Here is a 19,593-nt window from a genome sequence, read left to right as displayed (position 1 = left end):
CAATTAGTCAGGAAAATAGTTTTAATATTTCAGTCCAGTCATGGTAGATAAACTATTTAAATCTGTCACAATTCACTTTGTTTAGTTATTTGGCTTAAAAAAAGAGGGTTCACATTATGTTTATATTAAGACATTAATATATTTTGTAAACCCCAAACTATAGTACAAAGCCAGAGGGGTACAGGAAGCTAACTTCTGTGGGTGTACAAGAAAACATATAGAATTTGGAGGCACGTTCTAAAGGAAGATGAGCTACCAATAAAATTCAAATCAGTGTATTAACTACACAAATGTTGAAAACACAATTAGTGACTACATTTTTAAATTAGTTCATTGTGAAAATTGAGCAAAATATTTTTAACAAGTTTTGGTCAACAAAAATTACAGGGTATATTATAAGGCAACAGGGAATGACTGGCTTAGAGTATTGAAGCTATACATAAAAGTATTCAAATTCAAATATATGAAAAATACTGTGCTTGCCACACAACACTGCATTTCTAATGGGAGACCTCACCTTTTTGATCCCTGGCTTAGATGGCAAATAAATGAAAACACAGCTCAGAAAAACAGTAAAAATATAAACATTTAGGAAGGTCTCAAAACTTTATATCGATAGTGAATCTGGGGGAAAAAAATTTGTAAATATATCTTATTAAATATTTAACTTTCAAGAGTTGTCAGATTATTTAGCTTACAAATTTGACTAAACTATCAAGACCTTAAACTATACCTTCAAAATGCTAAACTAGGTAATCACATATTAAAAGGGCAATTAATCATCAGTGAATTACCCACTCTGTTCTATCAAAGTTGTAGTTATGGTCATATTATGGTAAATAACGTTGGTGCCTTTGGTTATAGAATGATAACCAGCTGTACTGTCGCAGCATCAGCCAGCCACTTAAAGCCTACCTCCTACCCCCTCTCCTCCCCTCTTCTATCATCTGCACACTTCCCAAATGAGTAAATAAAATAACTCAGTCTACCCCAGGTGAAGGAATGTCCAACGAAATGAAATAAAACAATCAAGAGTTTTGAGTATTTTTTCACACTTGTAATAAACTGGAAAAATATTTCAATTAAGTAAAACAACCATTTGCCACAAAAAAGCCACTCCCATCATCCAGAATACTAAAGAAAGCCCTTATATATAACACTAGAGAAATTTTAATATAAAACAGTAGAAACTAATATACCATTCATTAGAAACCTCAAATTATTAAAAACAGTGTCAAGTACTAAGAGAAAGCTCAAGAAGCCAAAACCTCAGAATCCACACATCCTGGTGTTACCCTAAATTGCAATTAACTACCCACACATTTAATCATAATCACTTTTTAAAAGATATACAGACAAATCAATGCATCTATTTAAAAAGACTACTCTTTATAATTAAGGACTTTACATTAACTTTTATAATCTACTCAGCAAGGTGTCTGTCTGTATTCCAAATTAGCTCTCATGTTCCAGGAAATAAACACAAACTCATGATATGCCTTGTGATCACTGATGGCCTGTTTATGTAATTCTAGTACACTAAATGTAAATCCACAGAATGTGCTCTTGATTATGTAAAAACTCTAATATTTCTTGATGAAATACTATAAATCTCTTCTCCAATGGTTACAATTTTTAAAAGGTATGCAAAGAACTGAGTATCACTCCCATGAAAGACAAAAAAAAAGGTATAATTTTGTTCCAAGATTAACTTAGTCTCATGTATCTCTATTAAGTCTTTCAAGGATTCCAGAGAATCTTTTCATATCTCCATTTCTGGAAAGTGAAATCAGTATAGAAGTAATTTGGGAACTTGAAAATGGCATTCATTTTTTTCAGCAGATGCCAAATTTTTGACCGACATGGCTCCCACAATTACTTTGTTACCATCAGTCCATTCAGTTAACAGGTTGTAGGAAAAGATTCGTTTTTGCAGACACTGCTAAGCTGTTTGAAGAGAAGAAAGAGAGATTAATTCAGTGATTATAAAATGCACAAATATTTAAAATACTTCGAATACTTTTTGTTGGATTATATCAGAGGTGTGACATTTTAACAAACGTGGACTTTTTAGATAAGTCTGGTCAAAGAAGTGCAGAAACAGTAAATCAATATGATAGAAATAGGTCAATATGATGTGTTAGTTCAATTAATGTATGAATTCCTGCCATCATCAGAAAACAAGTATTAAAAAGCTACATCTTTAGTCTGGTTCTGTTTCATTTTACCCTAGAGGCACAAAAATAACCAAAAGGATTCCCCCAATACTAAATTGTTTTCAACCATTAGAGTAAATAAAGCCAAACCTGAAAATTTCAAAACAATCCATTTTATATTCCAGAAATCTCCTTTATCCAAATACTAATCATTCAGAACACAATTTTCTAAAAATAGTAAGACAACAGTTTCATATTAATCATAGCTTTTTTAATTAACAAGTAGTGAAAAGGACACTGTAAGATATTGTTTACTACATACTGAAATAAACAGATCTGTTTAAATTCAGAAACCCAAACATTTACAGTAAAATGTGCTTACACATAAATATGACCAAATTTATTTAAAGCCCGTTAGAGAGGTCCTAAATACATGCAATTATCATGTAAAAACAAGACCATGAAGTTGATGTAAAAAATGACAAAATCACTAAGTCACCAAAACTAGAAAAAAAATAATGAAATGGAAACTAAGAAAAGACAATCAAAACATAAGGAACCTAACAAAGCAGCTTTAAAAATAGGCCATACTAATCTTTCCATTTTCAAAATTTCTTAATCAAGTAATTCCAAAAAACTGCCATTTATAAAATGACATTCTAAAAACCTACACTTGGAATTTCAAAGCATCCCAATTCAGAAAGCTTTGACTACTTTCTCCCCAGCCCCAAACTTCCAATAATGCAGGAAAAGCACTGACATAAGGAAGAAAATATTCCAAGGGAATGGTATAATTTTTAAAAAAACAAACTTACTGCTTCCAGAACCTTTTGATTAAGACCCACAGTCATTATTAACAACAATAATTTTTCCTATTTTCATCCATTATTTTTCAATTTCATGTTAGAGATGAATAAATTCTTTGAGCCCATAACTGAAAGATCAACAAACCTGGTTTTATTACGTACGACACCATATTTTTGTCATTGGTACTGCACAAAATTATATACAAAGAAATATATACAAAATGTTCAAGTATTAGTTAAATTTCAATTCAAGGCTTCTGTTTCAAAAAGCTACATTTAACATATTTCATAAAGATAGCACAAATTAGTCATTTCAAATAATCTTTCCAACTACTTTTGGTTTTTTTTTAATATATATATATATGTATATATATATAATTCAGTAGGCACTAAAAATCCATGCAGCTGCATTGTGAGGGGCTTGCTCCTGCCCTTAGGTATAAGCAGGTTCATTACTCCAAGTTGTGAGTTTGGCTACTACCCATTCATGCTTAAGTGCAGTAGATGATTTTACAAAATATGCTGTGATGCACTGGAAACCAGAGACCAACTTAGGTCTCAAATCGTATTATCTAGCAACAAAACGTTTACAGTTGTGCAAGAACAAGGATTCCATTTTCATACCAAATAACAACAAAATAAAACATTTTATGTGTAAGATAACTTACATCTTTGGACTGCTGGAAAACTTTTTAATTATGAACATTTTAAAAATAAAAGACAGCAGAAGCCCTGATATTACCTCTTTTTCCTCATTTCTTATACTACCTTTTAAAATAAAGCAGGAAATGTGGCCAGCAGCTGGTCCCGTCTCTTCTGCCCCAACAGCTGTATCCACTTTAGCACAAAGAAAAACAAGGATGCTAAATACGTATATACTTTATCAAACAGTGATGTTTCACAAAGAATTTAATGCCTCTTACCCTGAAGGACACCACAACTCAATTTATATAACTGGACAACAGTTAACAGAGTACTTCAAGGGAAGAATACATCCCATCTTTGGAAAAATAGTGTCAATCAATGTCATTTAAGTGGCCAGAGCCACTCAATTTTAAGAATTACTTTTAAATAGGACAAATACTTTTGAAATACAGAGTAAGATTCTTTGTGAAACCTCACTTTACATGTTTTCATTCACATTTCACAACCTTCAATATCTAATCATACATACATAAATTTAACCTAAAATTTTAATACAACAAAAATAAAGGTGTTTGACAATTTATTCATACTCAGTGATGGGGTAATCACTGGGCTGGTCCTCAAAGAAACATTTCATTAACCATTCTTATTCTTCCTCCAATTAACTAAAACACAGAAGTCTGATATGTGTGTGTTAATTTCCAACTTCTCTAATGGTGAGATATTAAAATTTGTTACTCTGGATAGTTTGTATTTCTGTATCTTCTACTGAAAACTAAAAGGTATTCTTGAATATTTAAGATTATCTGTCATCACCAGCAAAATAACTATCACATTTGTGCATGCCCCAAATACTTAATGTCAACCTCTGAAAAGTTGCTCTAAAACTGGAATTCCAATTTGCACCTTGTACAACTCGGAACTTCCATTCAACTTCACCTGTTTCACTGTCTCCAAACTGTATCTCTATAAGCAGGTTTCAGTGTACAGTTGGAACCGATGTCATCCAAGGCCATGTCCACACTGGGGACAGAAGAGCTAGGTACACATAAGTCTGAATAAGGGGACACATTAACAGCTATTTCAATCAGAAGAAACATCTTAAAAACATTATGACCAGCACAAGTCTGTTTCCAGGGTGGACAGGGCCCAATTAGATTCCCCTCCCACCTTCCAAAAAAAAAAAAAAAATCACACACACACAAATTGAGATGTTGCCCATTAAAGTAGACTAAGCAGCAGAGCATGAGCGTTACGTGAAGAGATGGATCCTTACCAGGTTGTGAGGCGGGAACGACTGTTCTGTAACCCCTACAACGGAGCCTGGCAGGAAGGAAATCACCTAAAAAAGAAACTGTCAGAGAGATTTAATAGTCACATGTTATCATTAGGAGTTGGTTACTGTGTCACATTCATGCTTTTAGCTAAAACACTTAAAGATTCAATATTACTTTTTTTCCTCCTCTGAAATGTGTCCAGTGAAGATGTCCCACTAAGGTGTTTTACATGGTGTAAGGGAGTTGAAAGGGGTAAACGCGGATAAAGAGCAGATTACTTGACCCTACATTTTAAGAGAAGACGACGCCTTCCGGGCGCACGCCGAGCAGAACTCCACCGACACCTTATCCTTGTCCACATGAAGACACACTCCTCCCGCTGAGTCGTCCTCTTCTAGCAGGTCCTGCTGCTGCTTTCCCACCGGCAGCGCGTAGTCGTGGTCACCGGCGGGCGAGTCTCTGAAGAGCGAGGTGGTCAGCCGCAGTCCCACGCCGCTCAGCCGGCTCAGCAAGCGAGCCAGTCCAGTCTCGTTGGCTAAGACCGCCCGTAGGTAGCGACTCTCCTCCTGCAGTGCTTGTACGCGTTTGCCCAGCTCCCGATTCTCGGCCCGCAGCTCCTGGTTCTCGGCTGCCAGACCTCGGACTCGACTCTCCAGCCCCATCACGTACTCCTTCTTCTTCAGCCGATTAAGACGGGCAGCGGCCGCCGCCGCCTTCCGGGGACTCTTTGTCGCCGCCTGGTTGTTATCGTTGCCGCTGCCGCCACCTCCTCCCGGGGACTTTCTCCGCCTCTTTTCGCCGCTGCCATTGTCACTGCTGCTACTGCAGCCTCCGATACCGTTTAACAGCCTCTGCAGCAGGTCGGAAAAGCGCTGCATCTCAGCAGCCGCGGCCTCGTCGTCGTCGTCCGCTCTCCACAGGCCGCCGCTATCCGAGCCCCCGCCGGACGAGGAGAGAGGCCCAGGCGAGCTAAGTCCGGGCTCCAGGTGCCAGTCCGGTTGCCGAGGGTCCAAAAGATCCGCGAGTTCCAGCCCGGACAAAAAGTCCATATCCTCGGTCTCTTCCCCAGGGACGCCGGCGACCGCCTCCTCCTCCATCTCCTCGGGCGAGGGCGCGCGCACGGCCACGCCGCCGCGGCTCCCCGTCCCGGCCTCCCACTCGCCCACGTCGCCGTGCGGCTGCTTGCGGCCAAGAGATCCGGCCGCCGCCGTCTCTTTCTCCCCCGCCGCAGCCCGGATCAGGTCCGCGGACAGCGAGCAGGTCGCGGCTGGCGCCGGGCTCTCGCTGCGGGTTGGGGAGTCGCTGCCTGAGGCTGCCAGCAGCTTGGTCAGGCTATGCCTCATGAGGCCCAGCGGCGGGCCGATGTAGGCCCCGGCCCCTCAGACTGGGCCCCAGGGCGAGTAGCCGGGGCGCTGGCCAAAACGAAGTGGAGGGAAAGGTCTGAGTCGCCTCCCACCTCACTTGGCTGGTCGACCCCCCGCGCCTGAGCGCGGGGAGGGATGAGAGACCGAAGCGGCGAGGCCCAGCGATGACTCGACCGCGCCACCCAGACGACGGCCTGGCCGGAAGTCAGTCTCTTTCCTTCCAGCCCCTCCCACCGCGTTTCGCGCGCCACCTGCCTGTAGTATCGCGAGAGTTACGGGTGCTTCGGAGTAGGAGTAATTGCAGCTTTCTAGTGATATCATAGTAACCGTGGCTAAAATAATAACAAGCTCCAAAATTTTTCCCCAATTCAATAATACTGCCCAATACCCAGACTCAACACTTAGATACTTAACATTTTGCCATATTTGCTTTATGTAGGTATTTGTAAGCACTGTTTTTTGCTAAATCATCCCAAAGTTGCAAACAAGACACCACGTCCCTACATATTTCAGTATGCATCTCTAAAAATAAGGACGTTCTCTTTCGTAATCATAATACCATTACCAAGTCCTGAGAAAATTAACAATCATTTACTAATATCTAATATCTGGGCCATATTAAGATGTCCTCAGTTGGATGATGGATATGCTAATTACCCTGATCCGATCACTATACATTGTTACGTATGGAAAATCACTATCATATAAATATGTACAATTATTATTTGTCAATTGAAAGTTAAAAATAAAAAAACAAAATGTAGTATGGCATTGCTTACCAAAAAAAAAGTCCTCAGTTATTCTCAATCTTTCTTTTATAAGCAGATATTTTCTTTTGAGCCAGGATCCAATCAGGAGTCACTACATTAGGTTGGTATAGAGTTTGGTTTTTTGTTTGTTTGTTTTAATTTCTCAAACTAGAACAGTTCCCTCCACTTTTTAGGTTTTCTTAATTTTGGCTTTTAGAAGAGACCATGTTAGTTGTCCTGAAGAATGCACCACATTTTGGATTTGTCTGTTTCTTCCTAATGTTGTTTATCTAGTTCCCCTAGTTCCTGTGAAAGTTGTCAGGATCAAAATGGAGTCACTAATGTTAAAAACAAAACAAACAAAACCAACCCTGACACATAAAGCCAGGGAAGGCCATGAAGAGAAGATTCTCAAGCTTGTATGCCTGATAACAAAAGCTATCAAAAAGACTGCAAAAACCACAACCTTGCACAAAGGCCATCACAACCTTACACAAAAAATATTTCTGCAAGGACATCTGCCCAGCAACTGCCTGTTCAACCCTGAACAGGCATCACCCTTGTTATTGATCTGTGTAGCCAAGGATAATTATTTCAAAACGATTATGTAATTTCCATTTTTTCCTTTAAAGATCTTTGTCTTCCTTTCCCTCCTTGAATACACAGATAGCTTGCTATGGCATTCCCTGGCAATGCTTCATTCCCCCCAAATATCTTTTCTTTTAGAGACTTTATCTCTCTGTTTATTATTTAGGTTATTTAGACACACCACAAGGGATTTGAGATTTGAAGCAGTTCACAAATACATTAGACTGCAATAAAATAAGACAATTTGAATTTTTAAAAAGCAAGGCCAACGAAAATATAGATGAAATAGGAAGATAAGGAATCCTGAAAGCGGGGAAAGGTTAGTATTGGAATTGGATGGATGCAATATCTTGCACAGTTATTCAAGTTGGGCTAAAAATAGATTAAGCTTCCTGGCAGCACAAACAAAAAAGAGAAATAAATTTTCCTTTGTTTGTTCATGAGTAAAGTACATGTGAATTCTTTAACTACTTTTCTAGTTCTTAAGTCTTAAAGGAACTTCTCTATGGGAAACCGAATCATATAACAGCCTCAACAATAGCTGCTTTTATATGGCTATTTCTTAGAGGAATAGAAAACAAGTTGCAGGAAAGCTGGACACTGATAGTTTCCCAAATATCGAGAAATGTGCCTGGCACAATGTAGGCTTCAACAAATATTTGTTGAATGAAAAAGGTCTGCACTTTTGGCTGGAGGCATAACACTAAAGTTCAACTGAGTGAAAACCATTCTGCAAGAGGCAAAAAAATGTATGACCTATGGTATCTAAAAGAATAAATAAAAGGATTCTGTGTCCTTCTTAACCTTCCCATTTGGAAAGGTTTTGCTAAAGTATAGAACAACACACAGTTCAAGGTGATGTATACACTCCGGCCTGCCTTGAGTACAGGTGTATTGTGTGGCTGGCAATCCCATTCAACTGCATTTTCTCCTTAGGCAAAATTCAACATCATGGATTGATTTATTGTATTTTTTTCTGTAAACTATAAAATTTTGGCTTAAATATATATGGTTTAAGAGCCTCTCCAGTTGGAGTAAGAGAAAAGGAGAAAATTGAAAGGGAAGTTTTTAAAATGTAGCCTCCAAAGAGAAAAAAGTACCTGAAGCAAGAGTAAAACTTCCAGAAAATGGTTTTCTCCTCTTCACCCTTTCTCTCTTTTCTTCTCATTATTCTCATGCTCTCCTTCATAACTGTCTTGTTTTCCTTTTTCTGATTATAATGATCGTTGCAAAAGATGCAGATAATATAGAAATGAATAATTGGAAAGATATTACCCACAACCTGCCCTGAAATAACTGTTATTGAAATTTGAGTGTATACTGTCAGAATTTTTTTATGTACAGATACACATTGTTTCATTTTATCTCATTGAACTCTACTGTTCTGGCATGAATATATTGGGAATATTGTTCATACAACTAAATATAGATCCACATGTGTATTTGTAATGTCTGTCTAGAATTCCAATTCATGAACTTTCCAACTTTTATTCAATAAGTTTCTCATTCATAGCACTTAGGTTGCATTGAATTTTTCACTGTTATAAACCACACTGTAATTTTGTGCAACTATCTTTGTTCACTTTTTCTATAACTTACCTAGGATAAAATCTTAGAAGTAGAATTTCTGGGCACAATTTTAGTTCCCAACCCACTCAATGACAGTGAATTTATTCTTTTTAATATATGTCAATCCAAAAATAAAAATGTTATTTTTGTGTGAATTTGCATTTCTTTAATTATTGGAAGGCTGAATGCTTTTCATATGACCAATTGACTTCTAATATGAATGGGATTTTTGCTTTCTTAACCCATTTTTCTTTGAAAAAGAAAGACGGGAAAAAATGTTATTCAGAAATGTTTGTCTTTTTTCCTTTGGATTTACGCGAATGCTTTGCACTATAAGGGAAACATCTTTCCACATAACTTTTTTCATCATTTTCCTTATTTAGGTAGGGTGGTAAAGTTGCTTGTTTGTCTTCATGGTTTCTGGCTTTGATGTTAACTTTAAACAAGGCATTATTAGCCTGAGTAATACTGACATTTACCTATATCTTTAGCACTTCTTTAGTTGTTTCTATTTGTATTTTACTAAGGATTTTTAATACAATGAGTGGTTATTTATTTCATTTAGATCCAAATGAAATTTATCCAGTATAAAATTTGAGGCAGAAATACAACTTTTCAAAAAATTACCTGCAATAATACCATTCATTGAATAATCTGTATTTGCTCCACTGATTTCCCAACATGTATGCCATACATTAAATTCTTACACACATTTGGATCTATTTTTGGTCTTTTTCTTCTAATTCATTGATCAGTCTAGCAATTTTGGAAGCAAAATCACTAAATTTTTTATTGGAGTTTTACAATACATTTTAATATCTCACGTGGCAAGTCTCTCTTTGTTACTTATACTTTCTCAGCATTTTCTAGCTATACTTAAACATTTATTTCTCTACATAACTTTAGCAAACTTTCCAAGTCAAAAAAAGCTAGAACTTTCATGGAAATTGCATTAAATTTATTCATTTCTTTTTCCCAGTTTTTATGCAAATTTTGTTACTGGAATAAATTACCTCTTCCTTTCCATTTCTAAATGGTTATTGTTCCTATATAGGAAAGATATTGATTTTTGTTGTTAAGTTTTTAACTGACTACCTCACTGAACTTTCTTAATAGTTTTTTATTTTCAGCTTATTTATAATTTTTGGTAGACAATTATATAACCATATTGTATTAATATATAACCATAATTTTTCCTCTTCCTTTGCAACATTTATTTTATTATCTTGACCAGTAATAAACTTCCTTGTCTTATTCCCAACTTTAATAGGAATGCCTGTAGTGTCTAGCTGTTGATTTGAGATAGATATTTTTATTGGATTAAGAAATATGCTCCTATTTACATTTTACACATAGGTTTTAACAACATGAATGGTTATTTATTTTATTAAATGACTTATAGTATGAGTCACGATTTGACAACACTCTAAGTCCTTGGAGGGAAGGAGCTAATAGAGCCAGGTAAGAATTCTGTGAGCTTCACTAGCTTAAGATATTAACAATTGTTTCAAGTCTTACAGTTAAGTCTTTAATCCATCTTGAGTTAATTTCTGTGTATGGTGAGAGATATAGATCCAGTTTCACTCCTTTTAGCATAATTCTTAGGGACTCTAGGATTTTTGTAATGGTAAGTGAGCACTGGCTTCCACTTAAAAGCACCAGCCTTAGCCCCTAAGAAGAGAGTCAGCCTGTCCTTTGAAGCTTTGAAGCCAGGCATTGACGTCTCCTCTCTAGCTATGAAAGTTCTAGATGGCATCTTCTTCTAATATAATCCTGCCTAAATTGAAAATCTGTTGTTTAATGTAGTCACCATCATCAATTATCTTAGCTAAATCTTCTGGGTAACTTGCTGCATTTCCTACATCAGTACTTGGTGCTTCACCTTGCACTTTTATGTTATGGAGATGGCTTCTTTCCTTAAACTTCATGAACCAACTTCTGCTAGCTTCTAACTTTTCTTCTGTGATGTCCTTACCTCTCAGTCTTTATAGAATTGAAGAGTTAAGGGCCTTGTTCTGGATTAGGCTTTGGCTTACGGGAATGTGGTGGCTGGTTTGATCATCTATTCAGATCATGAAAACTTTCTCTATATCAGCAATAAGCTATTTTGCTTCTTATCTTATCACTGGAGTAGCCCTTTTAATTTTCTTTAAGAGCTTTTCCTTCATTCACAAGTTGGCTAACTGGCATAAGCAGCCTAGCTTTAGGCCTGTCTTGGCTTTCTACATAACTTACTTACTAAGCTTAGTCATTTCTAGCTTTTGATTTAAAGGGAGAGACAAGTGACTCTTCCTTTAACTTGAATACTTAGGGGCCATTGTAGGGTTGCTAATTGGCCTACTTTCACTATTGTGTGTCTCACGGAATAGGGAAGCCTGAGGAGAGGGAGAGAGACAGGGAAACATCCAGTCCACGGAGCAGTCTGAACAACACCACACTTATCAATGAAGTTTGCCATCTTATATGGGTGTGGTTCATGGCACCCCCAAACAATTATGATAGTAACATCGAAGATTACTGATCACAGATCATCATAACAGATATAATAATAATGAAAAAATTTGAAATGCTTCAAGAATTACCAAAGCACAGAGACACAAGGTGAGCACATGCTGTTGGAAAAAATGGTATCTATACACTTCCTCAATGCAGGGTTGCCATAAACCTTTAAATTATACAAAAAGGCCCTATCTGTGAAGCACAATAACATGAAATGCAATAAAACCAGGTATGCCTGTAGTACAGAGACCAGTCTGTTCACTTTAATATAGTTTGCCTGTTTACTCATGAAGTATGATTTGTAAGGGGCACTGAGACCATCAGTGGATGGTATGACTGGACAAAAATTGAAGAATCAGGTAATTGACACTGTCTAGGGCACTGCTGTATTATGTTTACAAGCACTGCATACATATTTGCAATTCCCAGTATGCTAGCTGCATTTCCATGTCTTTATCTCTGTCTCAGGAAAGCACTTTTGAATGCAATTGAATGAGAGTTAAACCATTGTGGACTAATCTGGAATCTGTTTTGTTTTATTTTAAAATGACTAGCATTTATAAACAATTAAAATAGTGGCAAATCACAGGTATACTTCTCAACTAATCAAACCCCCCAGTTGCTGCCACTGAAATTGAGAATTGCTGCTTCGGTGGGGGAAGGAAGGGCAAGTGTAGAAGAAATTTGCACGTGAGAGATTTAGCAGAGTAGGAGCAGAGCTTTTCATATTCAGATAGCAAGGAGTGCACTTCTTAAGTGGAAGTTGTTTCATCTCTCACCCCAGTGGGCACCTCAGAGCCAGAACTTGTCTGTGTTACTCTTACATCTCATTGGCAATTCCAAATCATTTCTCCTCTCTCCGTCAGAAACCCAAGATAGTCTGGGTGCAGCATCTCACGCCCGAAATTCTAGCACTCTGGGAGGCTGAGGCGGGAGGATCGTTCGAGGTCAGGAGTTCAAGACCAGAAACCCAAGCTCTTTTTTCATTTTAAGTTTTTATATATTGAAAATTTTTACTCATACACAAAAGTGCAGAGAATTCTGTGCATACACAGAATCCTTATACGCCCATCAGTCAGACTTAACAGTTATCAAGATTTTGCCATACTTGTTTCATCCCCCTTCCTTTTTTTTCTTGCAGACATACTTTAAAGTAAATCCTAGATATCATGTCATTTTATCCCTACACATGTCAGGGTACATCATGAACTATAAGGTCATTTTTTCCCTACAACCACAATGCCATGATGACAACTAATAAAATGATTATGGATTTCTTGATATCATTTAAACCCAGTCCATATTCAATTGTCTCAAACACGTCTATCTACAGATGACCTAACTGAATCAGGATCTAGCTAATTCTATGCATTTCAGATGGTTGTTATGTCTCCTAAATTTCTTTTAATCTGGGACAGTAACCCTCCCCTCCCTAGCCACCTTTCTCCAATGCCATTTGTTTGAAACCAGGTCAACTGTCCTATTGAATGTCCCATATTCTAGATTTATCTGTTTGCTTTTTTGTGGTGTCATTTTACTTTTACCACTAGTCCTCATATTTCCTGTAAACAGGAAGTTAGTTCTTAGGGCTTAGTTATCTTAAGGTTCAACATTTTTGGCAAGAATACCTCCTAGGAGGTGCTGCTCTGAATACTGCATCACTTCAGGAAGTACATAATATTTAGCTATCCTGTTTTTAGTAATGCTAAGATTGATCAATGTTTTCAAATGGTGACAATCTAATTCCTCCATTGTAAAATTCTCCATTAACCTTTCTCCTAATGGTTGCATCTAATGATGATCAGTGCTGTGAAGACTTCCAACCTACTATACTCATGTTTCCTCTTGGACATAATTATTTTTGCTCTAGCCTCAATATATATATAAAATAGTTTTAACATAATGCCAATATTACAACTAACAATAAGACTAATGAATGAAATTCACTAAGATCTCTTTGCAGTCCTATTTATCCTTGGAATATATTCCATTAATGATATTCATTAAAAACACTGTTTTCTAAACCTATTTGGACAATTCTTTTTTTTGCATAGTTACACCAATGTGAAATCATGCCGTGTCCTCCACATATCCCTCACTGAAGATTTTAACTTTCTGGTTTCCTTTCTCCTCAGTAAGACCTTATTTAAGGTCACCCAATAAGTGACAGTCAGGATTTGGATCCAGGCAGTCTGATGGCAACACACCCTTTCTCTTACCGCACTAATACTTTGGCTAGTTTGCTGATTTGCTGGTCATAGATCTGGGGGTTTCCATAGGGCCCAGTGAAAGAATTTGCATGGGGATAGTGGGTGGAGGAGGGGAAAGATTGAGTCAGATTATGAAGACTCAGACTTCTGACAGGGACTAAAGTAATGTGGATGTGACCATAATGGGATTAATCTGACCAGGGAATCTCTTACTTGAGTCTATTTGGAGCTGCTTATTCTGTAGCCCTGGATGATGCGGCTGTTGGGAAAGGTAATTTTCTTTACCAGGAACAGGAGGTGCTGTGAAGGCTTTCAAGCTACTGTACTCTCATGTTTCCTCTTCCCTTGGACAATTCTTACCCATTCTACAGACAGCTTTAATTTACTTCTAAGAAAAGCTTTCTCTAACCTCTCCTACATTAGGTTGGAGGACCCTGCTATGCACACCCATGCCATCCTATTCATCAGCATTTTTCTCATCTACCAGGATGCAAATTCAATGGAGATAAGGTGTCTGTCTTGCTCTTATTTTATCCCAGCACTTAGCATAGCGCCTGACTAATAACAGACTCTCAATAAAAATTTATTAAATTAATCCTATGTATTAAATGAATGAGTTAATAATTAAGATTGAGAGATGAGAATGGCTTGGCCTGCCCTACTTCTACCATTTTTTGTCTGTTAGTACAAAACCAAAAACAAACACCAAAAGTCTAAAAGCTTAAATATATAAGCAAATAGGCTCTCTAAAATCTAAAATTTATACAGTCATGTGAAAATCCACGACAGAAGCTAACACATCCCAATCTTTAAATTTAGGAGAGAAGTACTAATCATTGGGAGGCACTCTTTGAGGGAGAAAAAGATATTGTCATTAGCCATATGTTGTCAAACATTTGTGAGAGCAGCAGCTTTCGACTGAATGGCCTGACCCAGATCTGTCAGGCCATATTTGGCTTTATCTAAAATATGTCTTGCCTACCCAGTTCTTGGAGAAAGGAATAGCTGCAGGCCTTTGAATCACCTACATAGAAATAGGGTTTACTGAGAAGTTAAATGGGTATGTGGAAGAGTCTTATTTTTGTTTTAAATTTTACTATGTTTTGAATAGGTAATATATTCACATGGTTCAAAAGTCAAATGATATAAAATGGAATACATTGAGAAGTTTCCTTCCCACTCCTATCCCTGACAACCTCATTCCCATTACCCCTCCATGCCACTAATAACCATTTTTATTAGCATTTTTCCAATATTTACTTATGCAGATGGAAGTAAATATGTTCATATTCTTATTTCCCTCTCATCATCTTCCCCTTACACAAAAGATAGTATACTACAGATATTAGTATACATATATCCTGGAGATATTTCTATATTAGTACATAAAGAGATTCCTTTTTCTTTTTTCTACAGTTGCATTGGGTCACCCATAGTTTAACCTGTTCCTTGTTGATGGTATGTAAGCTATTTCCAATCTTTTGCTACTACAATGATGTAATAAATAACCTTAAACATAAACGAGAAGATTACTTTAGATTGGTACAAATAGGAGTGGATTATAGCATTAAATGGAGCCTGTCTGACAAGTAGCAAAGGCAGGCATCCCTCTGTGGGACTGAGAAGTGAGGGGGTTGTGAAGGCACTGTGGTCAGTTGAATGTGTAATGAACAACCAGGAAGATCTGTACAAGAAAAAGTTTTTCTGGGACTAGTTTTTTTCCAAGTGTAATAAATAGTAGGATTGGGAGAGAACACCATCAAATAGGGAGATCGTCTTTACAGCCCAAGGCCCTCTGTTTAACAAAATGTTCCTAGAGTTTGGAAAATATCATCCAGTTTCTCCTTAGGAAGATAGACAATGATCAGAAAAGCCTATTCTTGGCCACTTCCCCAAATTCCAACAACTTTTTATAGAGGCCAAGACTTATGATTAAAGATAAAAAAGACTCCCTGCCTGATAAGGCTCTGGCAATCTAGATGTAGCACAGCAGACATTGTTGAGGGTCCACCCAACATCCACCCCCTGCAACCCTGTTGGCAGAGCCCTGCCTTTGTCAGGTAGCCTCTCCCACTATGTGGCACAGACTGGCCTCATTCCCATCTCAAGGGTGGATCCTGACTGGTCTAAATAGATCATGGTGGCAAGAAACCTTATGAAGATTCTTGGCTGAGGTATTTGCATAGGACCAATTTTGGCCAGTGACACTGAAAGACAAGCTGTCTGGAAGGGCAAGATAGGCTTTTGGGAGAGCAGTTAGAGTCACGGTCCTCTTCTCTTTATTTGAGTGCCAGTGGTATCGCAAAAGTCTGCCCAGTTCTTTTGGTCTTGCCATAGTGGGGAGCAGAATCATCCCTGCCCTGATCCACGGACAGGTATCTGGGTCAACAGGGCTGAGTAGAACAGCAGGAACCTAGGCAGGTGCTACTTCAAACAATGTTCTTTCAATAACCGTTTTATATAGTACAGTTAGGGAGACATAGATTTTCTATCAATACTTTGCTTGGTAGAAACAGATTAACTTGAACTCATTCTCACTAACTGAAGCAAGAGCCAGTATTCTGAAAATATCAGTTCACAGTTCACTTTTCCTGTAGCTCTTCTCTTTTCAAGCTCTTGTTCATAATTTTTTGGAACCAGACAAGTTCCTCAGAGGCACACTGAAGGGCATACAGTTTAGGTAACACAAAAGATCACACTTAGCAGCTACACAGCACTGCTCACACATTATTTGGTTTTAGAATCTGTGCTTTGCTGACTTTCATTTTAGGGCTACTGCTTGTGGATGTTGCAGAAAAATTCACCAGGGATTATAGGTCTGCTTTAGAAAAGCATTTTGTCGTTTCCTTTTTAAAATTCCCCTCAAAGGCAGTAGTTTGGAGGGGGTGAATTTACATTTTTGTCAAGTTTTTCTTTCTTTTTTTTTTTTTTTGAGACAGAATCTCACTCTGTTGCCCAGGCTAGAGTGCAGTGGCGTCAGCCTAGCTCACAGCAACCTCACACTCCTGGGCTCAAGCGATCCTCCTGCCTCAGCCTCCTGAGTAGCCGGGACTACAGGCATGTGCCACCATGCCCGGCTAATTTTTCTCTATATATTTTTACTTGTCCATATAATTTCTTTCTATTTTTTAGTAGAGACAGCATCTCGTCTTGCTCAGGCGGGTCTCGAACTCCTGAGCTCAAACCATCCGCCCGCCTGGGCCTCCCAGAGTGCTAGGCCGTGAGCCACCGCGCCGGGCCATTTTGTCAATTTTTTCATCAGTAAAATAGTGATTACTGAACCTCCCTTGAAAATTTCGTATGAGGGTGAGAGGAAAAGCACTCGACACATGGTAGGTGCACATTCCTGTTTCTTAGCCTATGTCGTGGCTCTTCCTCAGTTGTTTTCTAGGCACCCAGATTTGGCCTTCTATTTTCATTTCCTGATTTCCTTTTAAAATCTTTCAAAAGGGTATTAGAGTGAACTTTACAAGTGGCCCATATCCAACACTGAGGATATACTAAAAGGCAATTTTATATGGATCAATATAATGCACACTCCTTAGGATGGCTCGGAACAGTACGGTCCTTAGACCCTGGCAACTGGGTCTCTTCCTTTGTGCCTGCGCATTAGGGGACACGCGCCTCTACTCTGCCCACCCCCGCGAGCCTCCAGACGTCCCCTACCTCACCTAACAAGGAGTCCGTGGAACCTAAGAGGGACGACACTCCAGTAATCGGGACTCCGGGATTCCTACCCAAATGGCCCTCAGCCCGCTTCCCGAATCCCGCTCGCTGCTCAGGGACCTCCTTCCCGCAGGCTGGGCACCAAACAGGCGCCAACGACCGCCACGCACACGCTGCAGCGGGGGCGCGTAGGCAGAGCTCGGACGTGCTCGTTGCGCAAGACGGAGGCGGGCCGGTGACCGCACGCATGCGCACCACGCACCTAGCAGAGCGGCCTGAACCTGGGTGGGAGGAGGAGGAGGAGGGCTCAGTCTGTGGCTTCCATTTGTACTTTTGCCCCTCCCCTCCGTCGCCCTCCATTCTCGTCACCCTCTCCGCCAACTCCCTCCCCCACGCCCACCCGGCCCATATAACGGGTCAGCCTGACTGGCAAGGCCCTTGTATTCTGGGCTCAACCTACTCTTCCAGTTTTTGTGTAGAGACAATGCTCCGCACCTCCTCTTAACTGCTTATGATTTCCCGAAGTGTTCTGGGCATTTTAAAATACTTCTATGCCTTCTGCACAACGCTGCCTCAAACCCTTCTCCTTTTTCTCCACTTGAAGGAATTCTACTAGTTCTTTAAGAACCAGCTTATGGGTCAACTCCTTTGTGACTCATCCCTGGGAGTCCTCCCAACCATCCCAATCCTTAACCCCAGGCAGGGTTAGATGCTGCACGTCCCGCTTCCCTCACCCCCGTGACCTCATAACACTGCCTGGGAAAATACATTATCTTGTATGTACTTTTTTTTCCCCTAGACTAGACTGGCGGGGGCGAGGGGTGCGGCTCTTTCATGCTTCTTTCTTTATGCTTATTCTCAATGCCTATCCCAGCACCTGGCCGTAGTCCATATCTTTCAGTGTGCTTCTTTCTTTATGCTTATTCTCAATGCCTATCCCAGCACCTGGCCGTAGTCCGTATCTTTCAGTGTGGTGTAGTCATCAAAATCTCAGTTCCCCCAGTGACCAAGTGACCTTATGCAAATTACTGAAACACATTTCCTCTTTTTGACATAGAAATAAACATAATTATGTTCTTGAATAATCCTAAGGATTAAATAAAACAATTCATCCAAATTGCTTCAGAACAATGATAAACAGTATGAACCCAATAAAAGATAATCATGATTAAGTTATTTCCTATGTTCTGATTCTTGGTAACCTGTAAGAGGAAGTAAATAGTCCTTTGAAGCCAGCAAGCTGGTTTTTATTTTGATGAGAAAAATTTGTTTTTAATAGTATAATCTTAATAGAAGTGTGAGAAAATGGGTTTTAAAAATTACCTGAGGTAAAGTAACACTTGGTTGGAAATGGTTTATTAAAAAGTCACCAAGTAATACTTTTTAGTAAATCCAATTTGTTATGTAACTCTTGGTACTCCAAATGAGTGAGAAAAATACTACATTACAATCTATTTTTAGATATATTCATGTTTATATATCAACTAAATACAGGGAAATAAGGAATATAAAATATTTTTATAACTACTTTTAAGAACTTTAAGTTATTAAGAACTTCACATAAATATATATAACTGTTATCTGTTGTTATAACTATTCCTACAAAATTTGGATATTACTACCAAAATGCTGTAAGTATACACATACACGTTCAGCTTAATATTTTTTAAAAATGGAAAAAGTTAATTATAAAAAATGCTAATATAAGCAAAAAACAATTGCTATGAGTCACTATGTAGATCATACCCAGTCTGCTATGACTTGTTATCTCAAAGTGGGGCTTTTTTCCTATAGCATATTGTGCAATATTAAATGAAGTGATTGATATTTGGATTATTATACATATAAACCCTGTCTTTATTAAGGAGAAAACTGAGAAAATGGAATGTGACCTACACTTGCAAGAAAAATAAAAATAATGTTGATTTAACTTATTTGAATCTTCTTTCTCATATAGAATGAGTGTAATAAAGTTGGCCACTTAGGTAAAGAACTTAATGATCTCAATTTTCATTTCCCAAGCTAGTGTAAAATAAAATAAAATCAGACACTTTTTTCCTGCAA

At 38.4% G+C, this 19,593-nt stretch overlaps 1 protein-coding gene across 5 annotated transcripts; it reads right to left on the bottom strand.

The window, feature by feature from the left end:
- Nucleotides 1-990: 990 nt before the first annotated feature.
- On the bottom strand, nt 991-6,451 carry CREBZF (CREB/ATF bZIP transcription factor). Of its 5 annotated transcripts, none has more exons than XM_045557219.1 (4): nt 5,173-6,451; nt 4,884-4,961; nt 3,731-3,799; nt 991-1,947 (listed from the first exon to the last, which is right to left on the bottom strand). In XM_045557219.1, the coding sequence occupies exons 1-2, from the start codon at nt 6,225-6,227 to the stop codon at nt 4,946-4,948; spliced, it is 1,071 nt and encodes a 356-aa protein (XP_045413175.1). In that variant the 5' UTR covers nt 6,228-6,451; the 3' UTR covers nt 991-1,947; nt 3,731-3,799; nt 4,884-4,945. The 5 variants fall into 5 exon arrangements, with proteins under 5 accessions (XP_045413175.1, XP_045413176.1, XP_045413178.1 ...); XM_045557220.1 differs by lacking the exon at nt 991-1,947 and adding an exon at nt 4,547-4,661 and having other exon boundaries at nt 2,406-3,799; XM_045557222.1 differs by lacking the exon at nt 991-1,947 and having other exon boundaries at nt 2,406-3,799; nt 5,059-6,451.
- Between the last annotated feature and the right edge of the window lie 13,142 nt (nt 6,452-19,593).

This window comes from Lemur catta, chromosome 7, assembly GCF_020740605.2.
Source record: "Lemur catta isolate mLemCat1 chromosome 7, mLemCat1.pri, whole genome shotgun sequence".
NCBI lineage: Eukaryota > Metazoa > Chordata > Mammalia > Primates > Lemuridae > Lemur > Lemur catta.
The sequence above is the reverse complement of the archived record's forward strand: the minus strand, read 5'-3'. Positions and strand labels throughout refer to the sequence as shown.

Coding starts and splice junctions, on each gene's coding strand:
- CREBZF (XM_045557219.1), bottom strand. CDS start 6,227: ATGAGGCATAGCCTGACCAAGCTGCTGGCAGCCTCAGGCAGCGACTCC.